Genomic DNA, 25271 nt, shown 5'->3' with positions numbered 1-25271 from the left:
ACTTCTGGACATTTATTAGAAGAAAATGAAAACACTAATTTTTTTTAATTTTTATTGTTTAGCCTCACCAATGGCATACAGAAGTTCCCAAGCCAGAGATCAAACCTGCCACAGCAGTGTCAATACCAGATCCTTAAGTGCTAGGCCACCAGGGAACTTCTGAAAATGCTAATTAGAAAAGATATATACACCCCTATGTTCACTGTGATATTATTCACAATAGCCAAGATATGGAAGCAATCTAAATGTCTATCAATAGATGAATAGTATGTATGTGTGTGTATAAATGGAATATATCAGCTATAAAAAAAAAAGAAATCTTGCCATTTGTAACAACATGAATGGACCTAACAGGTATTATACTAGGTACAATAAGTCACACAGAGAAGGACAAATACTACATGATTTCACTTACATGTGAAATCTAAAAAACAAGTGAACAAACATAACAAAATAGAAATAGAGTTATAGATAGAACAAATAGGTGGTTGCCAGAGAGAAGGAGAGTAGGGGGAGGAAAGAAACAGGTGAGGGAGATTAAAAGGTACAAAATTTCAGTTGCAAAGCAAATGAATCTCAGGTATGAAATGTACAGTGTGGGGAATATACAGTCAGTGACATATCATAACTAGCCTTAAGGTGATCATTTTGAAATGTGGTACAAACATCAAATCATAATGTTGTGTAAAAGGAACTTACATAGTCTTGTAGGTCAATTATTGTTCAAAAAACAAACTCATAGAAAGAGGTCAGATTTGTGGTTACCAAAGGAGGGGTAGAAGGGAGGAGGAACCGGGTGCAGGTGGCCAAAAGGTACAAATTTCCAGTTACAAGATAAATAAGTACTGTTTACATGTACAACATGTTAAATTTAAATATAATTAACACTGCTGTACATTATATACAAAAGTTACTAAGAGAGTAAATCCTAAGAGTTCTCATCACAAAGAAAAATATTGTTTTGCTATTTCCTTTTTTTTTTTTTTTTTTTTAGGGCCATACTGTGGCATATGGAAGTTCTCAGGTTCCCAGGTTAGGGGTTGAATCAGAGCTGTAGCTGACAGCCTACACCAGAGCCACAGCAACACCAGTTCCAAGCTGAATCTGTGACCTACACCACAGCTCAAAGCAATGCTGTATCTTAACCCACTAAGTGAGCTCTTATAAGTGAGGCCAGGGATCAAACATGTATCCTCATGGATACTTGTTGGGTTCATTACCACTGAGCCAAAATGGGAACTCCCTATTTTTTTTTTTTTTTTTTTTTGCTATCTCTTTAATTTTTTATCTATACGAGATGATGGACAGTCATGAAACTTATTGTGATAATCATTTCACAAATTACGCCATACAGCTTAAACTTACACAGTGCTGTATGTCAAACTATATCTCAATAAAACTGAAAGAAAAACAACAACAAAAGAAAAGCAGACTAAAAATAAACAAAATGAGAGGGTTAGTTTATCTCAATAAATCCCCTCCAACACCCTTCGAACTCTGACCTCTGATGACTCACTATCCTTCTGGTACACACCTTCCTCACACCTGCATCCCCAACACCCAGCCCTGCGTAGGCTGAGCACTCAAGGTTTATGGGATGAATGGCATCATCACATGTGCACTACACCTTGCTGCCTGCCCTCAGAACATTAGCAGACACTCTGAGGAAATAATGTGGACAAATCAGTGAACATGGCTGTGTTGGGATCGACTGATAAAAGTCATCCAGACATGGAGTTCCTGTCGTAGCTGAGTGGTAATGAACCCAACTAGTATCCATGAGGATGTGGGTTGGAATGCTGACCTTGCTCTGTGGGGCTGAGGATCCGGCATTGCCGTGAGCTGTGGTGTAGGTTGAAGATGTGGCTCGGAACTGGCCTTGCTGGCCTTGTGTGGCTGTGGTGTGGGCCAGCACATCCTGCTCCAATTCAACCCCTAGGCTGGGAACTTCCATATGGCACAAGTGCAGCCCTAAAAAGACCAAAAAAACCCAAAAAACAAAAAAATAGTCATCCAGACAGCCCTCCGTTTGACAATTCTGAGAAACAACAAGGTGCAGCATGGGTAACTGAGAGCTCTGAGCTCCACTCTGAAAGAGTGCCTGCTGTCCTAGGAGCCCCGGGCCTATGATGCCTTTTCTCCTGTATGAACCAAAAAACAAGTGGGGGAAGAATGCAAGCCTTGTAACAATTCAATGTTCACTTTCATAACTTATAGTAAATGTCAGTTTGAAGCAAGCTTTCCCTCATCGGGTCACATTCTAGAAAGATATTTTTCTTATCCCTGCAAGCACTTCCATTAGAAGATGGCAAGTACATTCCTGAGCAAGATGGCTATAATATGCATGCAAGTCACCTGGGGTCCTTGTTAAAACCACATCCTGATCCATAGCTTTGGGTTGGGGCCTGAATTCTGCATTTCTGACAAGCTCCCAGTGATGCCAGTGTTGCTGGTGAGGGGACTCACACTGAGTAGCAAGTTCCAGCTGCGGTTTGCAAACAGAGGCATATTAGAATCTCTGGGGGACCTTCACAAATTAGAAAGCCCATCTTCAGAGATTCTGACTGAATTGGCATGAACGCAGCCTGGGCATCAGGATTTTTAAAGCTCCCCAGGTGATTCTATTATACAGAAAAGTTTGGTGCCTGAGAAGTAGTCCTCTATTGCCCTCCATGTGAAACAGAAATAAAATGGTCTTCCTCTAATTACTTCAAAAGCTGTGTTTTGAGGACCTAATGTGTAGCATGTAAACAATCTATTCTCTTAGCAAGGAAATGACCTTATTAATAATACCCAGAGTTCCCCATAGACTCTAAGCCTTAACAAATCAGATGAATTCTAGTCACTGGTTCACTTCTACAACACTTTCTAATGGTCTCTTCAAGGCCACGCCAGAGGTACTAAATATTTAATCACTCATTCTGCTGACGACGGGCTCACATTATTGACACTAGCTTTGTGCATGACTGGCATCCTTTCCTACTCAGGCCCCTGCTGCTGCCCTGATCCAATAATGGTTTGGAAGAGAACCACCTCTTCCTAAGGCTTTGCACAGAGCGGGTTTCAGCCAGCAACTGAGAAGACACAGAAAGGACCCTCTGAATCACTGTTGTGCTTAATGTAATTCCCAGAAAACCTAGGCATAGTACAGCCTATAAGCAAAAACAGCACCAAATCAAATCAAATTGAGATTACTGTAAAGATTTACTGTGGATTATCTACCCTCTGTATTGTTAAAGAAAATATCGATGATAATAACTTCTCTTCCATATTTTCTTTGATTTATTTATTTTTTTTTGTCTTTTTGCCATTTCTTGGGCTGATCCCTCAGCACATGGAGGTTCCAAGGCTAGGGGTCGAAATGGAGCTGTAGCCGCCAGCCTACGCCAGAGCCACAGCAACGCGGGATCCAAGCCACGTCTGTGGACCACAGCTCACGGCAACGCCGGATCCTTAACCTACTGAGCAAGGCCAGGGATCGAACCCGCAACCTCATGGTTCCTAGTCAGATTCGTTAACCACTGAGCCACGACAGGAACTCCTTTCTTTCCGTTTTAAAAAAAAAAAAAATTATTTTTTACGGCCGCACCTGCAGCATATGGAGGTTCCAAGGCTAGGAGTTGCATCAGAGTTGTAGCCGCCAGCCTAGACCATAGCCACAGCAACGTGGGATCCAAGCCGAGTTTGTGACCTACATCACAGCTCACAGCAAAGCTGGATTCTTAACTGAGCAAGGCCAGGGATCGAACCTACATCCTCATGGATGTTAGTTGGGTTTGTAACACACTGAGCCACGATGGGAATCCCCTCTTCCGTATTTTGTAAACAGACATTACAAACATTTGAGAAGTAATAATTTTCTTCTACACATCTACAGTAAATTACAATCAGGTTAGTATTAGAAAGTGAATAATGCCCTGTGACAGATGCACACATCTCCCCCTTGGAAGGAGTTTCTCCCACATACGTTATCTCCAGCAAAGAAAAGTCCCTCTTTAGCCCCAGGACTGTGGCTGATAGAGCCCTCTGCTTACCAGTGTAGTTTGCAGAATAGTTGTTTGGGTCTAAAAACTTCTTAACCAGCTCACAATTAGACAAGATATGATTGGTGGTGATAACGTTGAGATAGTTCTGAAGACCTTTCTGCCTCTCAGCTATGAATTCCCGATCCATGTTACCAATCAATTTTTTGGGAGGAAGAGGTAGACTTAGGCCTGTAATCTTTAATTTAAAAAAAAAAGTATTATATTCATGTCATCTCCAAATAAAATACAATATCAGAATCCTGAGCCATCATGTTTCATCAGGTCTAAGATATTTCAAGATGCATCCTAATTTTAGTCATAGAACATGCGAAAAACCATAAATCTTAAAATTGATAAAATGCTGTATAAAGTGTAGCAACTTTAAAATTCAATTTTTAATGTGTTTTTCTTTTTATTGAACTTACACATGGACAGCTTCAAGAGTCAAAGAGTTCTTTTTTGGTTATTATTAGCAGTCCCACGATGCTCCCCCAACACCACCACTTCTGCCAACAGGTGGCACAGCCATTCCCTACCCCCTAGAGACAGCTACTTTCAACTCCTTTTGCTGATTTTTTGGTATGGAAGAGGAATGTTCACATTATGTCTTCATTTTTCACTTTTAGGCATTAACTATAAATTTCTCCTGGAAGATGAGGATGAATTTCTCTTTCACAATCATAATCTTGTTCCACACACCCGACTCCCAATCCTTCCAATATAGTCATGTTATAATTTTACTTAATGTAATATTTGTGTTTGTATTAGGTAAATGATATTCACAACTAAGCCAAAGAGCCTGCTTACTATTCCTGTCAACTGATAGTCTTTTTTTCCCCTCAGTTTCCTATTCAACTCCAAACTTTTTTTTTTTTTTGGCTTTTTAGGACCACATCCATAGCACATGGAAGTTCCCAGGCTAGAGGTGGAATCAGAGCTGTAGCTGCCGGCCTACATCACAGCCACAGCAATGTGGGATCCAAGCCATGTCTGCAAGCTATACCACAGCTCTTGGCAATGCTGGATTCTTGACCCACTGAGCAAGGCCAGGGATCAAACCCATCTCTTCATGGATGCTAGTCAAATTAGTTTCTGCTATGCCACAATGGGAACTCCCTCAACTCCAAACTCTTCATCTAAGCCTTTTCTCAACTTGGATACAAAGATGCATTCATTTTACCTTCTTGAGGAGTACCTTCTAGAACCCATACCTGCTCCAAGCAGAACTGGTGGTCCCTATACCTGCTGCAAATCTGGCATCCTGGGACTTCCCTTCACTAACATGTGGGAGAAGCTTTGCCATTTCTCCTGCTGAACCCCGTTTCTCTATCCACATCTTTCCCCTTCTTAGATAACCCCCTGACTTTTGGTATAGATATATATTCTCCGTCAGCTCCCCACAAAGGGAACAAGGGAGATAATTTTTTTTTTTTTTTTTTTTTTTGCTTTTTAGGGCCGCACTTGTGGCATACGGAGACATCTGGTCTAGGGATTGAATCGGAGTTGCAGCTGCCAGCCTATTCCACAGCCACAGCAATGCCAGATCCAAGCTGCATCTGCGACCTAGACCACAGCACATGGGCAACGCCGGATTCTTAACCCACTGAGTGAGGCCAGGAATTGAACCTACAACCTCATTGTTCCTCGTCAGATTCACCTCCACTGCGCCACAATGGGAACAAGGGAGATAAATTTTTTGAAAGCTTGTATGTTAAAAAATGCCTTTATTCTACCCTCACACTTGATTGATAATGAGTCTTGATCGGGAATTCTAAGTTGGAAACATTTTTCCTTCAGAAGTTTTAGGAACTACGTTATTGTCTTTTAGTTTCCAGGGCTGCTGTTAAAGGTTCAAACAGTAGATTCTTGATTCCGGCTTTTTTCTCTCCCTGGAAGCTTTTAGGATCTTCTCTTCGACCTCAGTTTATGAATTCATGTGCCTTTATGTAGCTCTACCTTCATTCTCTGTGCTGAGTACTCAGCCCTTTCAACCTAGAAACTAAAACCCTTACGTTCTTTGGTATTTTCTTCAGGTAGGGCATTATTGCACCACCCCCACCCCCACCGACCCCCTTTGCTTTCTTGTTCTGGAATTCCTGTTTTCCAGTGTTGGATCTTCTGGACTGGTCCTCTGTTCTTAGCTTTTCCTATGTGAACATTTTTTTCCTACTAAGTTTTTTTCTGGGATATTTTCTTTATATTTTAGTCTTTCTAAAGAGTTTTCATTTCTATTATTATTTTTTTAGGGCCCTACCCACAGCATATGGAAGTTCCCAGGCTAGGGGTCAAATCAGAGCTACAGCTGCCGGCCTACACCACAGCCACAGCAAAGCCAGTTCGAAGCTGTGTCTGTGACCTTCACCATAGCTCAGAGCAACGCTGGCTCCTTAACCCACTAATTGAGGCCAGGGATGGAACTGGCATCCTCATGGGTACTAGCTGGGTTTGTTACCGCTGAGCTACAATGGGAACTTCTATTATCCTTTTTATTTCTAAATATTCCTTTATTCTGGAGTTCCCGTTGTGGCGCAATGGTTAACGAATCCAACTAGGAACCATGAAGTTGCGGGTTCGGTCCCTGCCCTTGCTCAGTGGGTTAACGATCCAGCGTTGCATGAGCTGTGGTGTAGGTGGCAGACGCGGCTCGGATCCCATGTTGCTGTGGCTCTGGCGTAGGCCAAGGGCTACAGCTCCAATTCGACCCCTAGCCTGGGAACCTCCAAATGCCACGGGAGCGGCCCAAAGAAATAGCAAAAAGACAAAAAAAAAAAAAAAAAAAAATCCTTTATTCCCCTCAATAGCATCCTAAATGTAATGCAATTTTTTGTCTTTCTGAGACTATAAAAGATAACTTGTGACCTCAGTGTCTTTAGCTCTTTGCTTTTATGCTGGGCAGATCCCCCCTGCAAAAGAATCTTCCAATCTCCTGCCTGGTGGGTCTAAACCCAACTGGCAGAAATCTGGGAGCTGAGAGGAAGGAGAGGGCTTGGCTGGGGGCAGGGGTGTAGGGTGGACAGGTTTTCTGTTTATTATGTAAATATTTCCAACTGTGCCTGCATTCCCCAGTCTAAAGGCTGTCCTACCCTCTCCAGAGAATAAACCCAGTTTTCTACCGGAGGGAGAAAAGCAGGCATAAGTTGCTCAGACGGAGAGATTTGGAGATCTGACTGCTTCTTAAATGTACTTTCGACTTTTGATTTTAGCTTGGCCTCACCCCACACTGGAGGCAGCACCTGGTGCTGTCAATTGCTAAATCTTTCAGAGGTTCTGTGGTGTAACTTGGGACCCAATGGGGTTATCCATGCCCCACTGCTATCTCAGAATTCTGCCTTTTTATTATCTGCTTCATTAACTTTTATCCACTGGATTTTCAGTTTCAAATGTTTTTGTGGAGTTTCCATCATGGTGCAGCAGAAACGAATCCGACTAGGAACCATGACGTTGCCGGTTTGATCCCGGGCCTCACTCAGTGGGTCAAGGATCCAGCATTGCCGTGAGCTGTGGTGTAGGCTGCCAGCTGTAGCTCGATTAGACCCCTAGCCTGGGAAGCTCCTCATGCCAGGCTAGGTTAAAAAAAAAAAAAGTTTTTGTTGTAGGTTTCTCCTCTCCTATTCCATTTGGCGGAGTGGGGAATATAAAATCGATTTACATCAATTTACACTTGTTTAGGAGTGGCTTTAGAAGAGAGGAAAAGTTAATACAGGCGCTCAACAGACTATCATTTTCCAGATGATTTAAACTTTAAGAGTCTATGTGCAATTCAAATACATTGCTGAAAACATAATTGATTTCTTTCTTTTCTTTCTCTTTTTTTTTTGGGGGGGTGGGATGGGGGAGGCATGCACTTAGCATGCAGAAGTTCCCAGGCCAGGTACTGAACCTGTGCCACAACAGCTACAATGTCAGATACTTGTAAGCTGCTGTACCACAAGATAACTCCTTGATTTTCTTCTTTTAAAAACTCTTTTATTAAGATTCAGGATATAATCTCATCTTTGTGTGTGTGTGTGTGTAAATGTGTAAGCCCAGGCATAGAGTTATATATGCACAAAAAATATTTAAAAGGACTCACACTACTTGCTTGAGAACAGCTACCTCTGGGAGTGGGCTGGTCAATGAATTTTTATTTCTATGCTATGAAATGTTTACATTTCTCATTTACTACGTTTTCAATTAAAAAAAAAGAGGGAGTTCCCGTCGTGGCGCAGTGGTTTACGAATCCGACTAGGAACCATGAGGTTGCGGGTTCGGTCCCTGCCCTTGCTCAGTGGGTTAACGATCCGGCGTTGCCGTGAGCTGTGGTGTAGGTCGCAGACGCGGCTTGGATCCCGCGTTGCTGTGGCTCTGGCGTAGGCCGGTGGCTACAGCTCCGATTCAACCCCTAGCCCGGGAACCTCCATATGCCGCGGGAGCGGCCCAAGAAATAGCAACAACAACAACAACAACAACAACAAAAAAGACAAAAGACAAAAAAAAAAAAAGAGAAAGAAACCCTTTTGCTTATCAAACTGATCATATAGACAGCAAGGATATTTTTTTTTAATTACCATTATCCAAATAAAGAAAAAATACTATTGGCTAATATCAGTGCATTTCCCTGCATTACCTGCCCAAGAGAAGACTCAGCTGAACCCCACATCACTCAGAATGGAGAGTCACGTCCAACATCAGATTCAAACCCCAATAGGTTTGTCATTGATGGTGGGAATGTGAGAAGGAATTTGATAAGCTATATATTTCAAATTTTGTAGCCTCTAAGCTTCAACCAAGCTTTTTTTTTAATGTGTCATTTCTCTTTAGGAAAATGTATTGATCTGCCCAGACCTTCCATCAGCTCATCCAAATTACCAGGTGAAACATAGCTGTGATTACAGGGTCCCTGCTGTGTCAGTCCACTAGGCAGATGGGTGGTGTTTTCCTGCCCTGGTTTAAGATCTCATAACAAATTTTCCTAAAATTATTAAAATTAGGCAATGTGCATGATATTCTAAAATCTTGCCTTTTAAAGGAGATTAGCATTCAAGAGAAACTCACTTTCTCTTTCAGTTCCCTCCCAGAATTTCTACAAGGCTTACCAATCAAAATATAAAATTTGGAACTCCATGACTAATTAGAAAAGAGAGGGAAAGAATACACGCACATAGAGTGATGAAGCCACTAAGCCAGTGATTTCCTAGCCACCTCCACATGGATGGCTTCAAGCAAGACACCTCATCATCCCATTTTGGATTCTCTCCTCTTCAACATGCCGTATGGATTCGCTTCTTGAGTCCCTTCTATAAAAGTAAGAGAACAAGAAAGCCAGCAGAGAAGTCCCCAAAGTTCCTTCATTCACAGTACCTGCAGAGTGACAATACAAAGGGGGTCTGAGAGCCAAAGTGGGGGCTGAAGCCCATAATGGGACCCATGCTAGCCTAACAGAAGCTTCTAAATTCCATGACAAATTTAATCAGTTTCAAGAAAACTAGCTTTTTGTCTGGAGGGAAAAACCTTCTAACTCTGCATCTGCTAATTTCTCACTCCTGTTATCAGACCTTAATGACCTGCAAATTGCCTTCAATTACATTCCAGTGAGTATTCCAGACTGGAATGTGTTCCCCTCCAACTCCCTAACCCAGGGTGTTCAGTAGAGTCTCTCCTATGCCAACTATGAGCAGTAAAATCAAATTCCAAAAAATTTGTTCTATGATGGACCTGAGAAACCATCCGGTTCAACCTTTGCTTCAGATGGGGAAAGTGAGGACGGAAAAGAGTAACTGACCCAAGGTCTCAGTACTGGTAAGGGGCAGAATCAGTCCGAGGGCTCCCTGCAGTCTGCATTACTGCGTCTCCTGCTTCTTTCTTTTCTGTTGCTTGTCATCTCCCTGGATGGTTACTCATTTGATGTTACTTTTAAAATAAGGTGATGATATTTCTTTACTGTTACCATAAGATATGCTCCCTATAAAAAGTTGGGAAAGTACAGCTTTTTGCTGTTTTTCTACGTATACAGTTAGCACATGCTTATTTGTACAGAACTTGGAAAGAACAGAAGAAAACATAACCCATAATCCATAATAAAGAACCTGAAGAAAACATAACCCATAATCCTGCTGCCTAGGGATGTGCTAACATTTTGGCATATTCCCTTCCAACCTTTTTTTCCTAAACATTTCATGTAATTATTATATTGCATGTACAACTTTACATCCTGCTTTTTTTTTCCACTTAGGCATTTTTCCTATTGGAGTCAGACAACTCTGCATGTGTGTATTACATTTCTCTTTCTTCAGCAGGAGCTCATGTATCTGCCAGAAGGGTAATCAGACACTGAAATTCATGGTCACAGTTTTATTCTGTGGTTTTGGAGTCCTTTTGGTCTGTTTTATGGAGGTTGTTTTGAAATTATTATTTTTTTTGACAAAAAGCTGTATGTACTTTCTTCCGTTTGTTTACTTGGATCCATAAAATCCTCCCACTGAAATGCTGTCTGGCCATATCCTGCCCAACACAAGCCAACATCAATAGACATGGTTATTTGCATTTGAAATAAGATGCACATTGAAAGTGCCCATTTTAAAAATGAAAATTACACTGATGCAAAAATAAAATTCTATTATATTAAGAAGGCCATAACTGCATAGTCATGGAGATTCAATTTTATATCCCCAAAGCAAGAACAAATAGGAGAGGAGTTCCCGCTGTGGTGCAGTAGATTAATAATCTGACTGCAGCAGCTCAGGTCACTGCGGAGGTGCAGATTTGATCCCTGGCCCAGGAACTTCTATATGCCGCAGGTGCAACCATTTAAAAAAAAAAAAAAGAAGATAAAACCCTCCACACCACCCCCTCATTCTTGGGGGCCAGACTCAGACAATTTCAATTTCAGAAATATTTCTCCCATGATTCTTACTCTAGCTAAACAGCACTGTACAAAATAACTTCCCCTTCTTTAAAACTAGGCAAGGGTTCACTTATGCATAAAGATGAAAACACATAGTAGGCCCAATGTGTTTAATGCCCAAATGTTCATGACACTGTGAGCACATGGAACTGTTTGAGGGTCTTGTGGAGAAAATCCACTGCTAGAATAAACTGCACATCAGTGCCTCACCTACAGCATCATCACAGGTCCAGCTTTTGTCTAAGTGGAAAGAATATGCTATTAAAATTCATAAATGAAACCAATTAAACCCATCAATGAGGTGAATCTGATCTGATTTAAACTGGCCACACTATAATTAAAATGTAGAAAGACAACATGTTCAAATATACGACCATGTGTCAATTACATAAAGATCTGCAGATACTCAGGCCAATTTTACTGGAAGGAAAATAAGGCATTCATGCCTTCAGCAGTGCTTTAAATAATGTGAAATTCCAGACTGTACAAATGCTATTTTTCCAAAGTCTGGACAATAAAAAATGGCCTTTTGAGGGAAAGGAGGCATTACGTTCCCTTCCAGACAGCATTCCGCCTGACCTTTGTGGACAGGATCACAGATCACCCAGAATAAGTGACAATGGCCAGTTCACCTCCCGGCTGAGCTGGTCATAAGCCAAGCACTCTGGCTCACGGGTGTACGCTACGAACCCAAGCTGAGATAGGACACAAGCCCAGTGATCTCCGATAATCCATGGTCCTTGAAGACCAATCTGCCAAGTGAAGACATGGGTGGTATTGCCAGTATTTTCCACAGTGCTAACACCCCTCCAGGACCCTCCAGTCATTGCCAGCACCAGCTGTGTTTCCAGGGAAAGATTGCAGCTCATCCCTCTTTCCATTATGGCCACCAAGTCAAGAACATTTAAACCAAAGGGACTTAGAAATACATACTTAAGAGAAAAAAGTTGCTGAATCTCTAGCTACTGCTGAGTGTTGATCTGCAATGCTGACTATGCTGCCTAGTTTAATGAGTTTGAGCACACCAGCTCCAAGTGAACAACTCTAGCAATCCATTTCGTCATTCCTAACCTGAGAAAAGGAGATAACATAGAGAATCTCATGCTGTGGTAAGGATGCAGTCTGGCACAGTTACCCAGTTGCAAGGTGACTATTATCAATCACATTTATTCCTGAAAGTTCATTTTTAGAGCCGCACATCATCTGTTTAAAGTATGAGTTTATCTTCTGTGCTAGAGAAATTTGCTGATTTCTTGTTCCCAATATTGCCACTTCCAACCAGTCTCTAAGGTACCCCAGGCAATAAATGTGTGTCACTGGTGTTTGAAAATATTTACCTGCAAGCTGTTGTTCAGCAAATCAAAGTCACTGTATCTCCTAACAATCTGTAAGAAATAAAACAGTGGTGTTTTGATTCAGCAAAGACCATCAATTTTCATTTATTTATTTAAAATGTATTGGGGGAGTTCCGGTCGTGGCGCAGTGGTTAACGAATCCAACTAGGAACCATGAGGTTGCAGGTCTGATCCCTGGCCTTGCTCAGTGGGTTAAGGATCAGGTGTGGCCGTGAGCTGTGGTGTAGGTCACAGACGCAACTCAGATCCTGCTTGCTATGGCTCTAGTGTAGGCCTGGGCTACAGCTCTGATTAGACCCCTAGCCTGAGAACCTCCACATGCCGCAGGAGCAACCCTAGAAAAGGCAAAAAGACAAAAAAAAAAAAAAAAAAGTATTGGTATTCTAGAGCCAAGGCACTTGCATTAAGAGTAGCAGGGCTTATACCTGGTGCTTAACTTGCTTAACTTGGCAGCCCCAGAAAACAGACCCAGCAGTGACCCAGAGTTGGCTGGACCATGGGAAACTGGTTAATGCCGGCCAAAATCCCAAGGTGCCAGCTAGTAAGAGAGAATGATGATGTATTTGTTTTCGAGGTGAATAGTCCTTTAAGCATTTTTCTTATTAACCAGGCACCTGGAAAGATGAAGTAATGATTTATCAAAAAAAAAAAAAAGTTTTACTGACCATGAAACCAAAGTAAAAGGAGATGGACAGTTTTGAGGCCATTTCATCCTTCCCTCAGATAAAACTTTCCCCATTTGTGCTCCCCCAAGTCCAGAAACTAGACTGCAGAGAGAGGCCATACTTCTTTCTGATTCCCAGTTTCCCCTTTTGGCCAAGAGTGCACTTCCACTGACTATGCATTCTTTCTTAGTTATGTTGATGCCACTGATTAGGCTGTGGCCAAATTCTACTAGCTCTTCAGTCACTGGGGAAAGAACTTATTTTGCTTTCAAATAGTCTTTTCAATCTTTATTGATGATTCCCAAATACTACTGTACAGAAGAATTATCTGGCAATCACTCAGGAGTGAACCCACAGAGACTCTAACTCAAGAAGTTAAGTAGCTACATTTCTGTTAAGTATCCCCCAGGACTCTAAAGGACTGGATCTAGAAAACTACATCAAGAGCTGACTTTTCTGGCAGAACATCTGCCCTTGGGCCTGTTCGACATATACATATACATCAAAAAGTTAAACATAGGAGTCCCTTTCGTGGCTCAGTGGTAAGGAACCCGACTGGTATCCATGAGGACGCAGGTCGATCTCTGGCCAAGCTCAGTGGGTTACGGATCCGGCGTTGGTGTGAGCTGTGGTGTAGGTTGTAGACACGGCTCAGATCCCGTGTTGCTGTGGAGTAGGCCAGTAGCTATAGCTTCGATTCAACTCCTAGCATGGGAACTTTCACATGCTGTGGGTGTGACCTTAAAAAGACCAAGAAAAAAAAAAAAAAAAAGTTAAACATAAAGCCATCTTTGATAAGTGTAAAGGGGGCAAAAGGTAGCACAATAGTTAACCACAGAGGAAATGTGAATTTCAACCCTGTTTTGTCTCAGAATTGAGTGACCTCAGACCAGTTGCTTATCTTCTGAATGTAAAATGGGGCTAATACTGGAGTTCCTGTCATGGCTCAGTGTTTAACGAATCTGACTAGGAACCATGAGGTTGCGGGTTCGATCCCTGGCTTTGCTCAGTGGGTTAAGGATCTGGTGTTGCCATGAGCTGTGGTGTAGGTTGCAGACGCAGCTCAGATCCTGCGTTGCTGTGGCTCTGGTGTAGGCTGGCAGCTACAGCTCTGATTAGACCCCTAGCCTGGGAACCTCCACATGTTGCGGGAGCAGCCCAAGAAATGGCGAAAAGACCAAAAAAAATAAAAAATAAAGGGGGGGGATAATACTATCGCAAAGAATCGCTGCTTTTTTTTTTTTTCTTTTTTAAGGGGGGGGCCACACCCATGGTATATGTAGGTTCACAGGCTAGGGGTTGAATCTGAGCTAGAGCCGCCAGCCTATGCCACAGCCACAGAAATGAGGGATCCTAGCTGCATCTGCGACCTATACCACAGGTCATGGCAATGCCAGATCCTTAATCCGCTGAGTGAGGCCAGAGATCAAACCTGCGTCCTCATGGATCCTAGTTGGATTCGCCACTGCTAAGGCACAATGGAAACTCCAGAACTGGTTTTAAAGTGAATTAATGTGCTTGAAACAGTGCCTAACAATAAATGCTCGGTTGATGTTAAATATAATTATTCCAACAAAAAGCAGTTTGAAATTTTCAGGCAAAGAAAAGACCAAGTACAGGTCACTAAAGTCAAAGACTGTTTCAGGTGAGAGGTAAGATTCGAGCTGGGCTGTGAAGGATAAGATAAGATTTTTGAAAGAAGGGTCAGGAGGGTTGCTATAATCACTAAAACGGTGAAGAAATGGCCCCTATACAAAATTTAGCCACCCTGTGCAAATCAAGGGCCTCTTGATCTACAGAGTAAGTGCTGTAAGTAGACCCCCACCTATGGTCAGTGAGGGAACCAGCTCTCGAAACTGCCCTCGAGTGGACTTGGGAGTCCATGAAATACAGTGCCCAAGTTGCATCATGTCCAGGCCTTTCTTTCTACCTGGAGACTGAACTCTAATATGCCCCACCTTGGCTCCAGGGGAGGAGGTTTGAATTACTAGGAACAAAAGAAGTAATTTGTCTACCTCTTACTCTGTGTCCAGCTGGAGAACAAACTCCTATTCTCTGTGGTAATATCATACACAAATTAAATCAAAACACTGGGAACACAAAAGTCTTTTCATAATATATGTCTTAAAGCCAAAAGCTTATAACTTAAAGAAATACGATTTATATTTATGTGTTAAAGTTTTTTCCGATTTTTAAATGCTTCAAGTCAGAATTTTGTTTAAACATTTTTCTAGTGACAAAAAAAAAAAAAAAAAAAGCTTACCTGCCAGCTATTTTCTACAGAAATTCCTCTTTGCACCCGAATGATATATTCCTAAAAAAGAGTTGGAAAAGAGCCTCAATTACAAAACACCCAAATCAGAAGATCAAAAATATTAAATGAAAGTATTGGATAAAGTAGACTTTGGAACAAAGATTACCAGAGACAGAGGGGGACATACAGATAAAAAGGGAATCAAGCACCAAGACATAGCAACCTTAACTTTGTATGCACCAAATACCAGAGCTCCAAAATATGTGAAGCAAAAACTGAAAGGACTGAAAAAAAACGGACAAATACATGATTATAGCTGGAGATTTCAAAACCCCTCTCTCAGCAGTTGACAGAATAACTAAACAGAAAACCAGTGACGATATAGAACAATTCAACAATATCTTTATTGATAAAAAAAATTAATCAACAGGTGATCTAAGAAAGAAATGAACAATTTTATTTGAGTCAACTTGGGGATTATAACTCAGGATGCAGTCTCTCAGAAAGCTCTGGGAACTGTTTCGCTTGTTAGACATCAAGGCACAATTACATAAGTTTTTGAAACAAAGAATTATAAATCAAATGACATATCAACAGTTTACACAATCCAGACCTGCACATACAAAGCAAGTAGTGGGTCATGGTGACCCTTTTCGAGATTAAGAAGGAATGTTATGTTCTTTTCTTTTTTTTTTTTTTTTTTCTTTTTTTTTTTTTTTTGCTATTTCTTGGGCCGCTCCCGTGGCATATGGAGGTTCCCAGGCTAGGGGTCCAAACGGAGCTGCAGCCACTGGCCTACGCCAGAGCCACAGCAACTCGGCATCCGAGCCGAGTCTGCAACCTACACCACAGCTCACGGCAATGCCGGACCGTTAACCCACTGAGCAAGGGCAGGGACCGAACCTGCAACCTCATGGTTCCTAGTCGGATTCGTTAACCACTGCACCACAAAGGGAACTCCCTACATTCTTTTCCAGAGAATATACAGATGGCAAATACACACATGAAAAGATGTTCAACATTACTAGTCATCAAGCAAATGCAAATTAAGACCACAATGAGATATTACTATACACATGTCAGAATTTGCAGAAATAAAAAAATAATAATACCAAATCCTGGCTAGGATAATAGGGAAACTGGATCATTCATAAATTGCTAGTGGGAATTTTTAATGGTAGATACTCTGGAACACAATATGGCAGTTTCTAGAAAAATTATAACATGCAATTATCATATGATATAGCAACTGCAATCCTGGATATTTATTCAGACAAATAAAAACTTGTGTCCACACAATAACTCACACGTGAATGCTCATAGCAGCTTTCTTGCTAATAGCCCCAAAGCAGAAACAAGTCAGAGGTCCTTAAACAGGTAAGGAGCTAAATTTTGGTATATACATACCATGGAATACTACCTGGTAACAAAAAGGATGCAACAAATTGAATGAATCTCCAGAGAATTAAGCTAAAAAAGCCAGTCCCAAAAGATTATAAACTATATGACTCCATTTATACAACATTCATGAAATGACAAAATTATAGAGAACAGCTTAACAGTTGTCAAGAGCTAAGGATGGGGTGGTTGAGTGTATGTGGAAGGGAAGCAGGTATGGCTATAGAGGGTGAAGTGAGGTGCTATGATTTGAATGTTTCTGTCCCCCTAAAATTCATATGTTGAAATACTAACCTCCAAAGACGACACTGGCAGCATGTGGGGCCTTTGGGAGATAGTTAGGTCATGAGAGTGAAGCCCTCATGAATGGGATTAGTGCCCTATACAAGAGGCTCTAGAGGGGTCCCTTGCCTCTTCCAGCATGTGAGGACAGTCTGAGAAGGTGCCAGCTATGAACCACAAAGAAGACCCTCACTAGAAGGCAACCATGCTGGCACCTTAGTCTTGGACTTCCAGATTCCACAACTACAAGAAAGAAATTTGTTTTGTATTAGCGGTTTATGGTATTTTGTTATAGCAGCCCAAATGGATAAGACATGAGAGATGTTTGGACCAATGGAAGTGTTCTGTATCTTGACTGTATCATTGTTAAGGTCTTGGTTGTGATGTACTAAATTTTGCAAGATACTGACAATGAAACAAAATTGGGTAATGGGTATATGGACTCTCTCTGCATCTTTTTCTGACAACTGCATGTGAATCTATGATTATCTCAAATAAAAAACTTTAATCTTAGGCATTCAAAGAGTCAGAAGATTAAGATCCATGATTTTCACTGCTTAAAGTTTGCATTTTATGTGCAATGTCAGCTAGAAAAGGTTGTGGTTAAGAAAACAAGTAGAGAGGGATCCCTGGTGGTCTAGTGGTTGTGATTCAGCACTTTTACTACTGCCTGAGTTCGATCCCTGGCCTGGAAACTGAGATCTTACATCAAGCAGCTGCATGCTATGGCAAAAAAAAAGAAAGAGAGAGAGAACAAGTGATAAGGTAGAAGAGAAGTTCATGGCTGTCATGAACCCAACTAGCATCCATGAAGACAAGAGTTTGATCCCTTGCCTTGCTCAGTAGGTTAAGGATCCGGTGTGGCCTTGAGCTGCGGTGTAGGTCATGGATCCCATGTTGCTTGTGGCTGTTACGCAGGCCTGCAGCTGTAGCTCCAATTTGACCTCTAGCCTGGGAATTTCCATTTGCTGCAGGTAGGGCCTAAAGAGACCAAAAAAAAAAAAAAAAAAAAAAAAAAAAGGTAGAATAGATACATAGTGATGGCATTTTCCAAAGAAACCAAATCTAGTGACCTCCCTCCAAGACTACCTGATCAATGAAATCTTCCTGCTCCTGGGAGCAAGAAGAGAATGTGTTAAAGATACACATTCCCAGGCCTTGCACCAGACTTGCTGAATCAGAATCTCTAGGATAAAACTAAGAATTAGAAGTTTTAGTAGCCTCCCCAGGTAATTCCCACTAAACAAATGAGCAGGAAACACAGACCTATTCCAGCCTTCTATTTATATACACAGGGAGTTATGATCAAGGTATAGATGAAATCATATAAAAAACACTAAATTTGGAGTTCCCATTGTGGCTCAGAAGAAACAAATCTGACTAGTATCCATGAGGATGCAGGTTCGATCCCTGGCACCACTCAGTGGGTTAAGGATCCAGCATTGCAGTGAGCTGTGGCATCTCAGATGTAACTTGGATACCATGTTGCTGTGGCTGTGGTGTAGGTCAGCAGCTGTAGCTCCAATTCAACCCCTAGCCTGGGAACTTCCACATGCTGCAGGAGTGGTCCTAAAAAGCAAAACAAACAAACAAACAAAAGACCGCTAAGTTTTTTTCCTCAAATGCTCAGAATTGTTTTAACATCTTTAGATGGCATGATTTAAATATTATTCATAGTCACTACCAAATCAAGTACTTACCAACACAGTACACAACGAATCCTTTCTACTGAATTAATTCTGGCTTAAACAGGTTATTTAGAAAATAAAAGCCAGATAAGCACTGTTAACTTGGTAACCGAATTTTAAAATAGACCTTGTTACACTATCATTCATTTCTCTTCTGTTTAGTTAGCAAAGGTTGCTGAAGTCCACATAAGCAGGAATTTCTGCCTGCTCTGTACTATGTTAAAAATAATACTTTCAACAATACCCACTCAATTATGAGTAAATCAACTATGTATAGGCACCATGCTTAGCTGGTTTCATGTGGTATTACACAATAAATATTTCAAAACTAACTTGTGTCTCACAGCAAATCTCCTAAGCAATATGCCAATGTACTTATTTCTGAATACATAAAGATAAAATGCTAAAAACATCTACATTCTTATATTTGAGGATCAGTCCTTTTGCTTTGAAATTTTCTTTTCCCAGAGTTGTCTTACTGGCAGATTTTTGGGTTTTACCTTCTTACAATAGAGCTAAAATCAGCACACACAATTGAGTGCTTCCAAACAACCACACATAGTCAAGTTTTGTGGGTTTTTGGGTTTGTTTTGTTTTCATGGCCAAACCCACAACATGTGGAAGTTCCCAGATTGAATTGGAGCCTCAACTACAGCAATTCCAGATCCTTTAACCCACTTCACTGGGCCGGGAATCAAACCTGAGCCTCCGTAGTAACTCAAGCTGTTGCAGTCAGATTCTTAACCCACTGAGCCACAGAAGGAACTCCAAGACAAGTTTTTTTGATGGCTGAGTTGGGGGAAAATGTTATTTCTCAAAAATCACTTCAAGCATCCATTGCTTCACTATGATTTATCAGAGGAATAGCATTAATTTTTAAAATTCCAGTTCAATGTTGAGTACTTGGTAGGTGCTAAGTAAACACTGCTGTCCTGCTTTATACGCTTTGAGTTCAAAGTTTAGACCTGTGTTTTACGAAGATGTGTCTGCCAACTGTAAACACTGATTAAGCATCTACCATGTCCTAATCCCTGTGCTTTTGTTCATGATGGGGGTATAAATCCAAATAAGAAAGGAAAAGTCTGACTCCATTCCTTCCCTCTGCAGACATATAGTTTAGGTTTATTTGTTTTTTAACTTGGCTATAAAATAACATTATGGAAAAGCATCTGGCAAAAAGGAAGCAGGCTGATGTCAGGCTGTCATATCCCAAAATGACATCCTAATTAATGTTTCTGCCAAGACACAGTATCAGTATCTCTCCAAAGAGGGTGGTTCTGCCCCAGAGGTGTGACAGTGTCTGGAGACATCTTTGGTAGTTATAGGATAGGGGAGCACTACAGGCATCCAGTAGCTAGAGGTCAGAGATGCTAAACACCCATGATGAATGAGACAGCCAACAAAGGACTCCTTGGCCCCATATGACAACAGTGTAAGGCTGAGAAACCCAGGTCCAGGTACATCAAGTAAAACAGGTCATCCCAGCCCTTGGAGGCTTGGGATTCAGGGTGGTGGTTGGGGGTGGGGGTGGGGGTTACTTCTGTTATCATCTGCCCCTGGCTGCATCCTACTGCTACTCCGCACTCAACACCATTTCTAACATGTGCACGCCCACCTAGAGGGCTTGATTAACTACTGGTAGCCTCAAAAAACCCATTGTGTTTCCACTGTAAAGCCACATTAAGACACGTTAAGGCTCTAGTTGTTGCCCTCAGGTCCCATCTGCCATGTGATTACAGATACAGAAAGACAACTGGAAAAAAGGTGAGGTGATTTTGCTCAGAAATAGTTTTATTCCACTTCAATGGAGCAAGCTTGTCCCTGGCTACAAAACATTTGAATTTTTTTAGTTTGCTTAATACCACCACCCAGCCTGACCAAAAAAGGAATAACTTTCACCTTAAAGCTCCATAACTTTTCACCTTAATAGCACAGCTGTTCTACCACTCCAACCAGGCTGGAAGCTCTGATTAAAGCAGAGAGAAGAGTGCTCTGGAGACTAGCAGAAACCCAATATTTGAAGTCAGGCTTCCACCTCCAGAGCTGGAGTCAGCAGCCCAGAATCCTCCAGTGGATCATTCCCATCTTTGTCTCCCTCTCTGATGTGGAACTGAACCTGCGGTCTATGTAAGAGGCAATAAACCTCCAAGGCTGACCAGGCTCGGAAGGGAAAGAAAGCCAAGACCCCTATGCTGGCTGTCAATCCCTGCCATCTGTTGCCACTTCCTCAAAGGTCCTTCTTCCCACTCCTCTTCATGACCCACACCCTTATCTTGGTGGGGCAGAGTGGCTGCCCTGCGGAGCCCTAGCATGTGGGCATTTTAGCAAGTCAGTGTGGTCAGGGCTGAAGTTCTTCAAACTGGAAAGGTGCTGGGACCACGTGATTTCTGACTTAAATAAGGGGAGGAAAGAGAATTAACGTAAAATAACCACTGACCTTGTGCCAGGAACTTTGCTAAGTCCCTTACTCAACACTTCTCTCACTCAATCCTCACAGCTGCCTGGAGGGTAGATCTCAGCAGGCTCATCAAAATTAAGTGAGCTATCCAAGGTCGCATAGCTAGGAAGCAGCTGATTGGGAACTGGAACCCGAGGCACTCATTCCTAAGGCCTTCCAACCTGCAGGCTGGCTGGGAACTCCCAAAGAACTGGCAATGCCCTGAGCCTGGCTCCTTCTGCAGCCCTGAAAGCTGAGGGTCCTCACCAGTCTCAGGAACTCAGATGGACTCTTGTCCTGAGGGTGCAGGGGTAGGGGCTATCATTTCCACAACTGTTGCTTAATGCTTCCAATGCAGGCCATTTCCCTGGGAAGTATCCTTGCTGACATTTTATTTCCCGAGTTTCCAAAAAGATATTTCAGATTTCATGGCACTGTAGCTGGTATTCCAAGATGCCTCAGTCTGATGAGATTTTAGAAAAACTAGGGAGGAAAACTTATTTTGAACCTATGTGGCCGCAAATTACTTTAGAGAGGCTAAAAACACAGACCACTTTGAAAGAAATGTGTCAAGGAAGCTTAAGCCAAAACTTAAGAAAACCTTCAAACCTGCCTAATCCACTTGATTCTTTTCTGTTCCCTTTGGGCACAGTTATCAGATTTACTGAGACTCAGTGTGAGGAGAGCCAGGGCAGTTGTTTGGAGGTATTTTAACCTGTCCGTGTTCCCACAACTCTACAGCTAAAGCAGAGGTTTCCAACCTGCTGCATTTTAAAATCACCTAGAGAACTTGGGGGAAAAAAAAAAAAAAACAACCTATGACACAGGCACTAGTAGGTCTTAAAAGTTCCCCAGGTGATTCTAATGTGCTGTCAGAGGCGAGAATCATGGTTTTAAAACCTCTTAAATAGGAAGCAGCTTCACAGTGCAAAAATAAACACCCTCTCCTGAGAGGAAGGAAACAAGTAAACCAAGCAGCCACCCCAGCTCAGTGTCCTCAACCCCACCCTCAGCCTTTCAACTAAGTCACTGCTATCTTTGTCCCATGTCTGTCTATGTTTGTGAGGGGCGATCTCTCCAACTGGATTAAGTTCTTCAAAGGCTAGAATTCCACATTTCTTGGTATTCCAAACAGCACCCTGCACAAGTCAGGCCAATTTTTACCTGACTGCTTGCAACTTACATAATCAATACTCAAACCCATGGTATCACACAGCACAACAGCTGCAGCCTGTGGGCAGTGGGTGGCATTACCCTGCAGGACACCAAGCTATCTGAGGAAATTCTCTTAGTTGTAGGACTTCTGCTTAGCTCACTGCCCACCTGCTTGGCTGCTTACAATTCTTTTTTTTTTTTTTTTGCTATTTCTTGGGCCGCTCCCGCGGCATATGGAGGTTCCCAGGCCAGGGGTCCAATCCGAGCTGTAGCCACTGGCCTAAGCCAGAGCCACAGCAACGCAGGATCCAAGCCGCGTCTGCGACCTACACCACAGCTCATGGCAACGCCGGATCGTTAACCCACTGAACAAGGGCAGGGACCGAACCCGCAACCTCATGGTTCCTAGTCGGATTCGTTAACCACTGCGCCACGACGGGAACTCCGTGCTTACAATTCTTAATATTCCACTTAGAATTAATAATTACTCCTTGGTCTGCTAAGTATTCACTATTTATTTGTTTCATCTGCAGACTTTCAGGGCTGGAACGTGCCTTTGTTTTATTTTAATTGCTATGCAATCCAACAATGTACAGAGCCTGCCCCAAAACGATGAAAACATTAAGAGTTTTAAAAGGCATTTGAAGAAGCACCACCATCTTTACCTGAGTTTTGGCAAGTGAATGAAGCCAAGTGTATCTCCTTTTCAGGCTCAAGGGAAATAAATTTCATTTAAAACCTAACTGACTGAATTAGAGAACCATGTGCTTCAACTTTTTATGCAAAACAGATTCTCCAGTTTCCACCCTCGGTTCTCAGACTGGACAAGGAACACAGCACAGGGCCCTTTGATCCTGGCAGTGAGGGCCAGGGCCTCATTGCGCATGCTCCCTTCTCCAGGCCTTTTGAAGTCCATGCTCTCCTTGGCGGGATGGTCCACTGCCCTGACAGGGGAGCTGGTCTCCACACAGACTTCAGAGACAGCCAGCATTCCAGCTGGGGGAAGTACTGCAGAGTGGCACTCAAAAATCCTTTTGACCTCAGATGAGATGCAGCATTTTAAGCAGCAGTTCCTGTGGCATTCTATGGTTCAGAAACGAGGCCAAAGCAAATTACCGAATTCATTCCGATGGGAACCTCTGAATTTCATATTAGCTCAAGCAAGGAAAATAAGCCCTTGAAAACCTGAGGCTCAATTAAATAGTAATTAAAAGTGAAACATAACCTTTGCTTGTTCAGTTATCCTCACATCTCTTGGGCCAAGACCCTCGAAGAGTAGAAACAGACATAGTGAACATAATCTCAGAGAACCACCCGTGACACATTTAACTGGTTAGAAAAGACAAACACAGTCACAGGGTTGGAAATCATGATTTCTCTGTGGGTTCTGGTATCTAAAGTGGCCAACTCCTCATCCCTCACGCCCTCAACTGGTACCAACCTAAGGACCTGCTAGGACTTAAGTGCTCCTCTTCCCAGGGCTACCTCTCTACCCACCCTGTTTGCCACTGCTCAGAAGACAGGTCACCCGGAGTCCTTCTGGAGCCCAGAGCGGGAGCCAGTTCCTGTGTGGTGATGAGCCACAATGTGCACCCTTCCCCAAGCCATAACGACAAGGCCCCAGGGGGAAGGGCAGAAGCTCCCTGCCACTTACTAGTTTTGTGACCAAACTCCTCTGAGCCTTCGATTACTCATCTGCAAAACCATACCTTTCCAACAGGGTCGTGGTCAATATTAGATGAAGTCGTGCATTTGCAGCATCTAGCACAAAAGCCAGCTTTGTAACTTAGTTTTATTTTCTGCTAAGAAGATAGGGAAGAAAACAAGATGTCTGCAGATGAATATATCAGGGCTTTCATCAGCAAGCAAAGGAGGCAGTAGCAGCACCAAGAGCACCCATGGAAAAATAAAAAGCAGCCACTCTCTCTGAACGTGGGAAACAATTTTATCAGGCTCTGATCCCTAACAAGGAGTACTGTTCTTCCAGCTTCTCTCAATCCAGCTTCTATGCCCACTTTTAAAGGGGGGTCATTAAAAAGTTTCCCCCTAAAATAACCTGGATATCAACAATTAGAGAATGGACAAGTTATTTATCAACACAGTGGAAGAATACTCAAGCCTTTAAAAGGATGTACTAAAATAATTTTTCATTACATGGGAAAAGGTGTCTGCTATAACGTTAACTTTTTTTCTTTTCAGCCATGCCCATGGCATATGAAGTTCCCAAGGCAGGAGTCAAATCCCAGCTGCAACTGTGATCTGTGCCACAACTTCCAGCAATGTTGGATCCCTAACCTACTGTGCCAAGCTGGAAATCCAACCCGCACCGCCAGAGATGGAGCTGGATCTTAACCTGCTGCACCACAGTGGGAACCTAGGTTAACTATTAAAAGAGGATGTAAAAATTCTGGCGTTCCCACTGTGCCTCAGTGGTAACAAACCTGCCTAGTATCCATGAGGATGGGGGTTCAGTCCCTGGCCAGGCTCAGTGGGTTAAGGATCCAGCATTGCTGTGAGCTGTGGTGTAGGTCGCATATGCTTGGATCTGGCATTGCTGTGGCTGTGGTAGAGGCCAGCAACTGCAGGTCCAATTCAACTCCTAGCCTGGGAACTTCCATAAGCCACAGGGTCGGCCCTAAAAAGAAAAAAAAAAAAAAAAAAAATCTGAGAAACATTGATAGGAAGAGGCAACTACCAAGTGTTAATAGTTGTTATCTCTGGAGGTGAAATTATGTGACATTTAAATTCTCTTAGCTATTTTTTTCTATTTTTTACTTTATCCTCAATCAGCATATATATTTTTAATCATGAAAATAATTTTTTTTGTCTTTTTTTTTTTTTTTTTTGCGTTTTTTATGGCCGCACTAGCGTCATATGGAGGTTCCCAGGCTAGGGATCTAATCAGAGCTACAGCTGCCGGCCTACGCCAGAGCCACAGCAACTCGGGATCTGAGCCGCATCTGTGACCTACACTACAGCCCACGGCAACACCAGATCCTTAACCCACTAAGCGAGGCCAGGGATTGAACCTGCAACCTCATGGTTCCTAGTCGGATTCGTTAACCACTGAGCCATGACGGGAACTCCAGGAAAATAATTTTTAAAAAAGTTCCTTGGAAGTTCCTGGAG

General features: G+C 42.4%; 1 protein-coding gene across 18 annotated transcripts in view; it reads right to left on the bottom strand.

Annotated features, from left to right (window-relative positions):
* The window catches only part of PXK (PX domain containing serine/threonine kinase like), an 81150-nt gene that overhangs the window by 43408 nt on the left and 12471 nt on the right, over window positions 1-25271 (bottom strand). For 13 of the 18 annotated variants that reach the window (XM_005669678.3, XM_003132276.5, XM_005669680.3 and 10 more), the window contains exons 2-4: window positions 15192-15242; window positions 12246-12293; window positions 4035-4221 (exon numbers count right to left, since the gene is read on the bottom strand). The exons of 1 other annotated variant lie outside the window; for it this stretch is intronic. In XM_005669678.3, the coding sequence (XP_005669735.1) occupies window positions 4035-4221; window positions 12246-12293; window positions 15192-15242 (286 nt within the window). Of the gene's footprint in view, window positions 1-4034; window positions 4222-12245; window positions 12297-15191; window positions 15243-25271 lie in introns of those variants that run through there. 4 more of the 18 variants (XM_021069082.1, XM_021069086.1, XM_021069085.1 and 1 more) reach the window with 2 other exon arrangements.

The sequence above is a fragment of the Sus scrofa genome, chromosome 13 (genome assembly GCF_000003025.6).
Source record: "Sus scrofa isolate TJ Tabasco breed Duroc chromosome 13, Sscrofa11.1, whole genome shotgun sequence".
NCBI lineage: Eukaryota > Metazoa > Chordata > Mammalia > Artiodactyla > Suidae > Sus > Sus scrofa.
The sequence above is the reverse complement of the archived record's forward strand: the minus strand, read 5'-3'. Positions and strand labels throughout refer to the sequence as shown.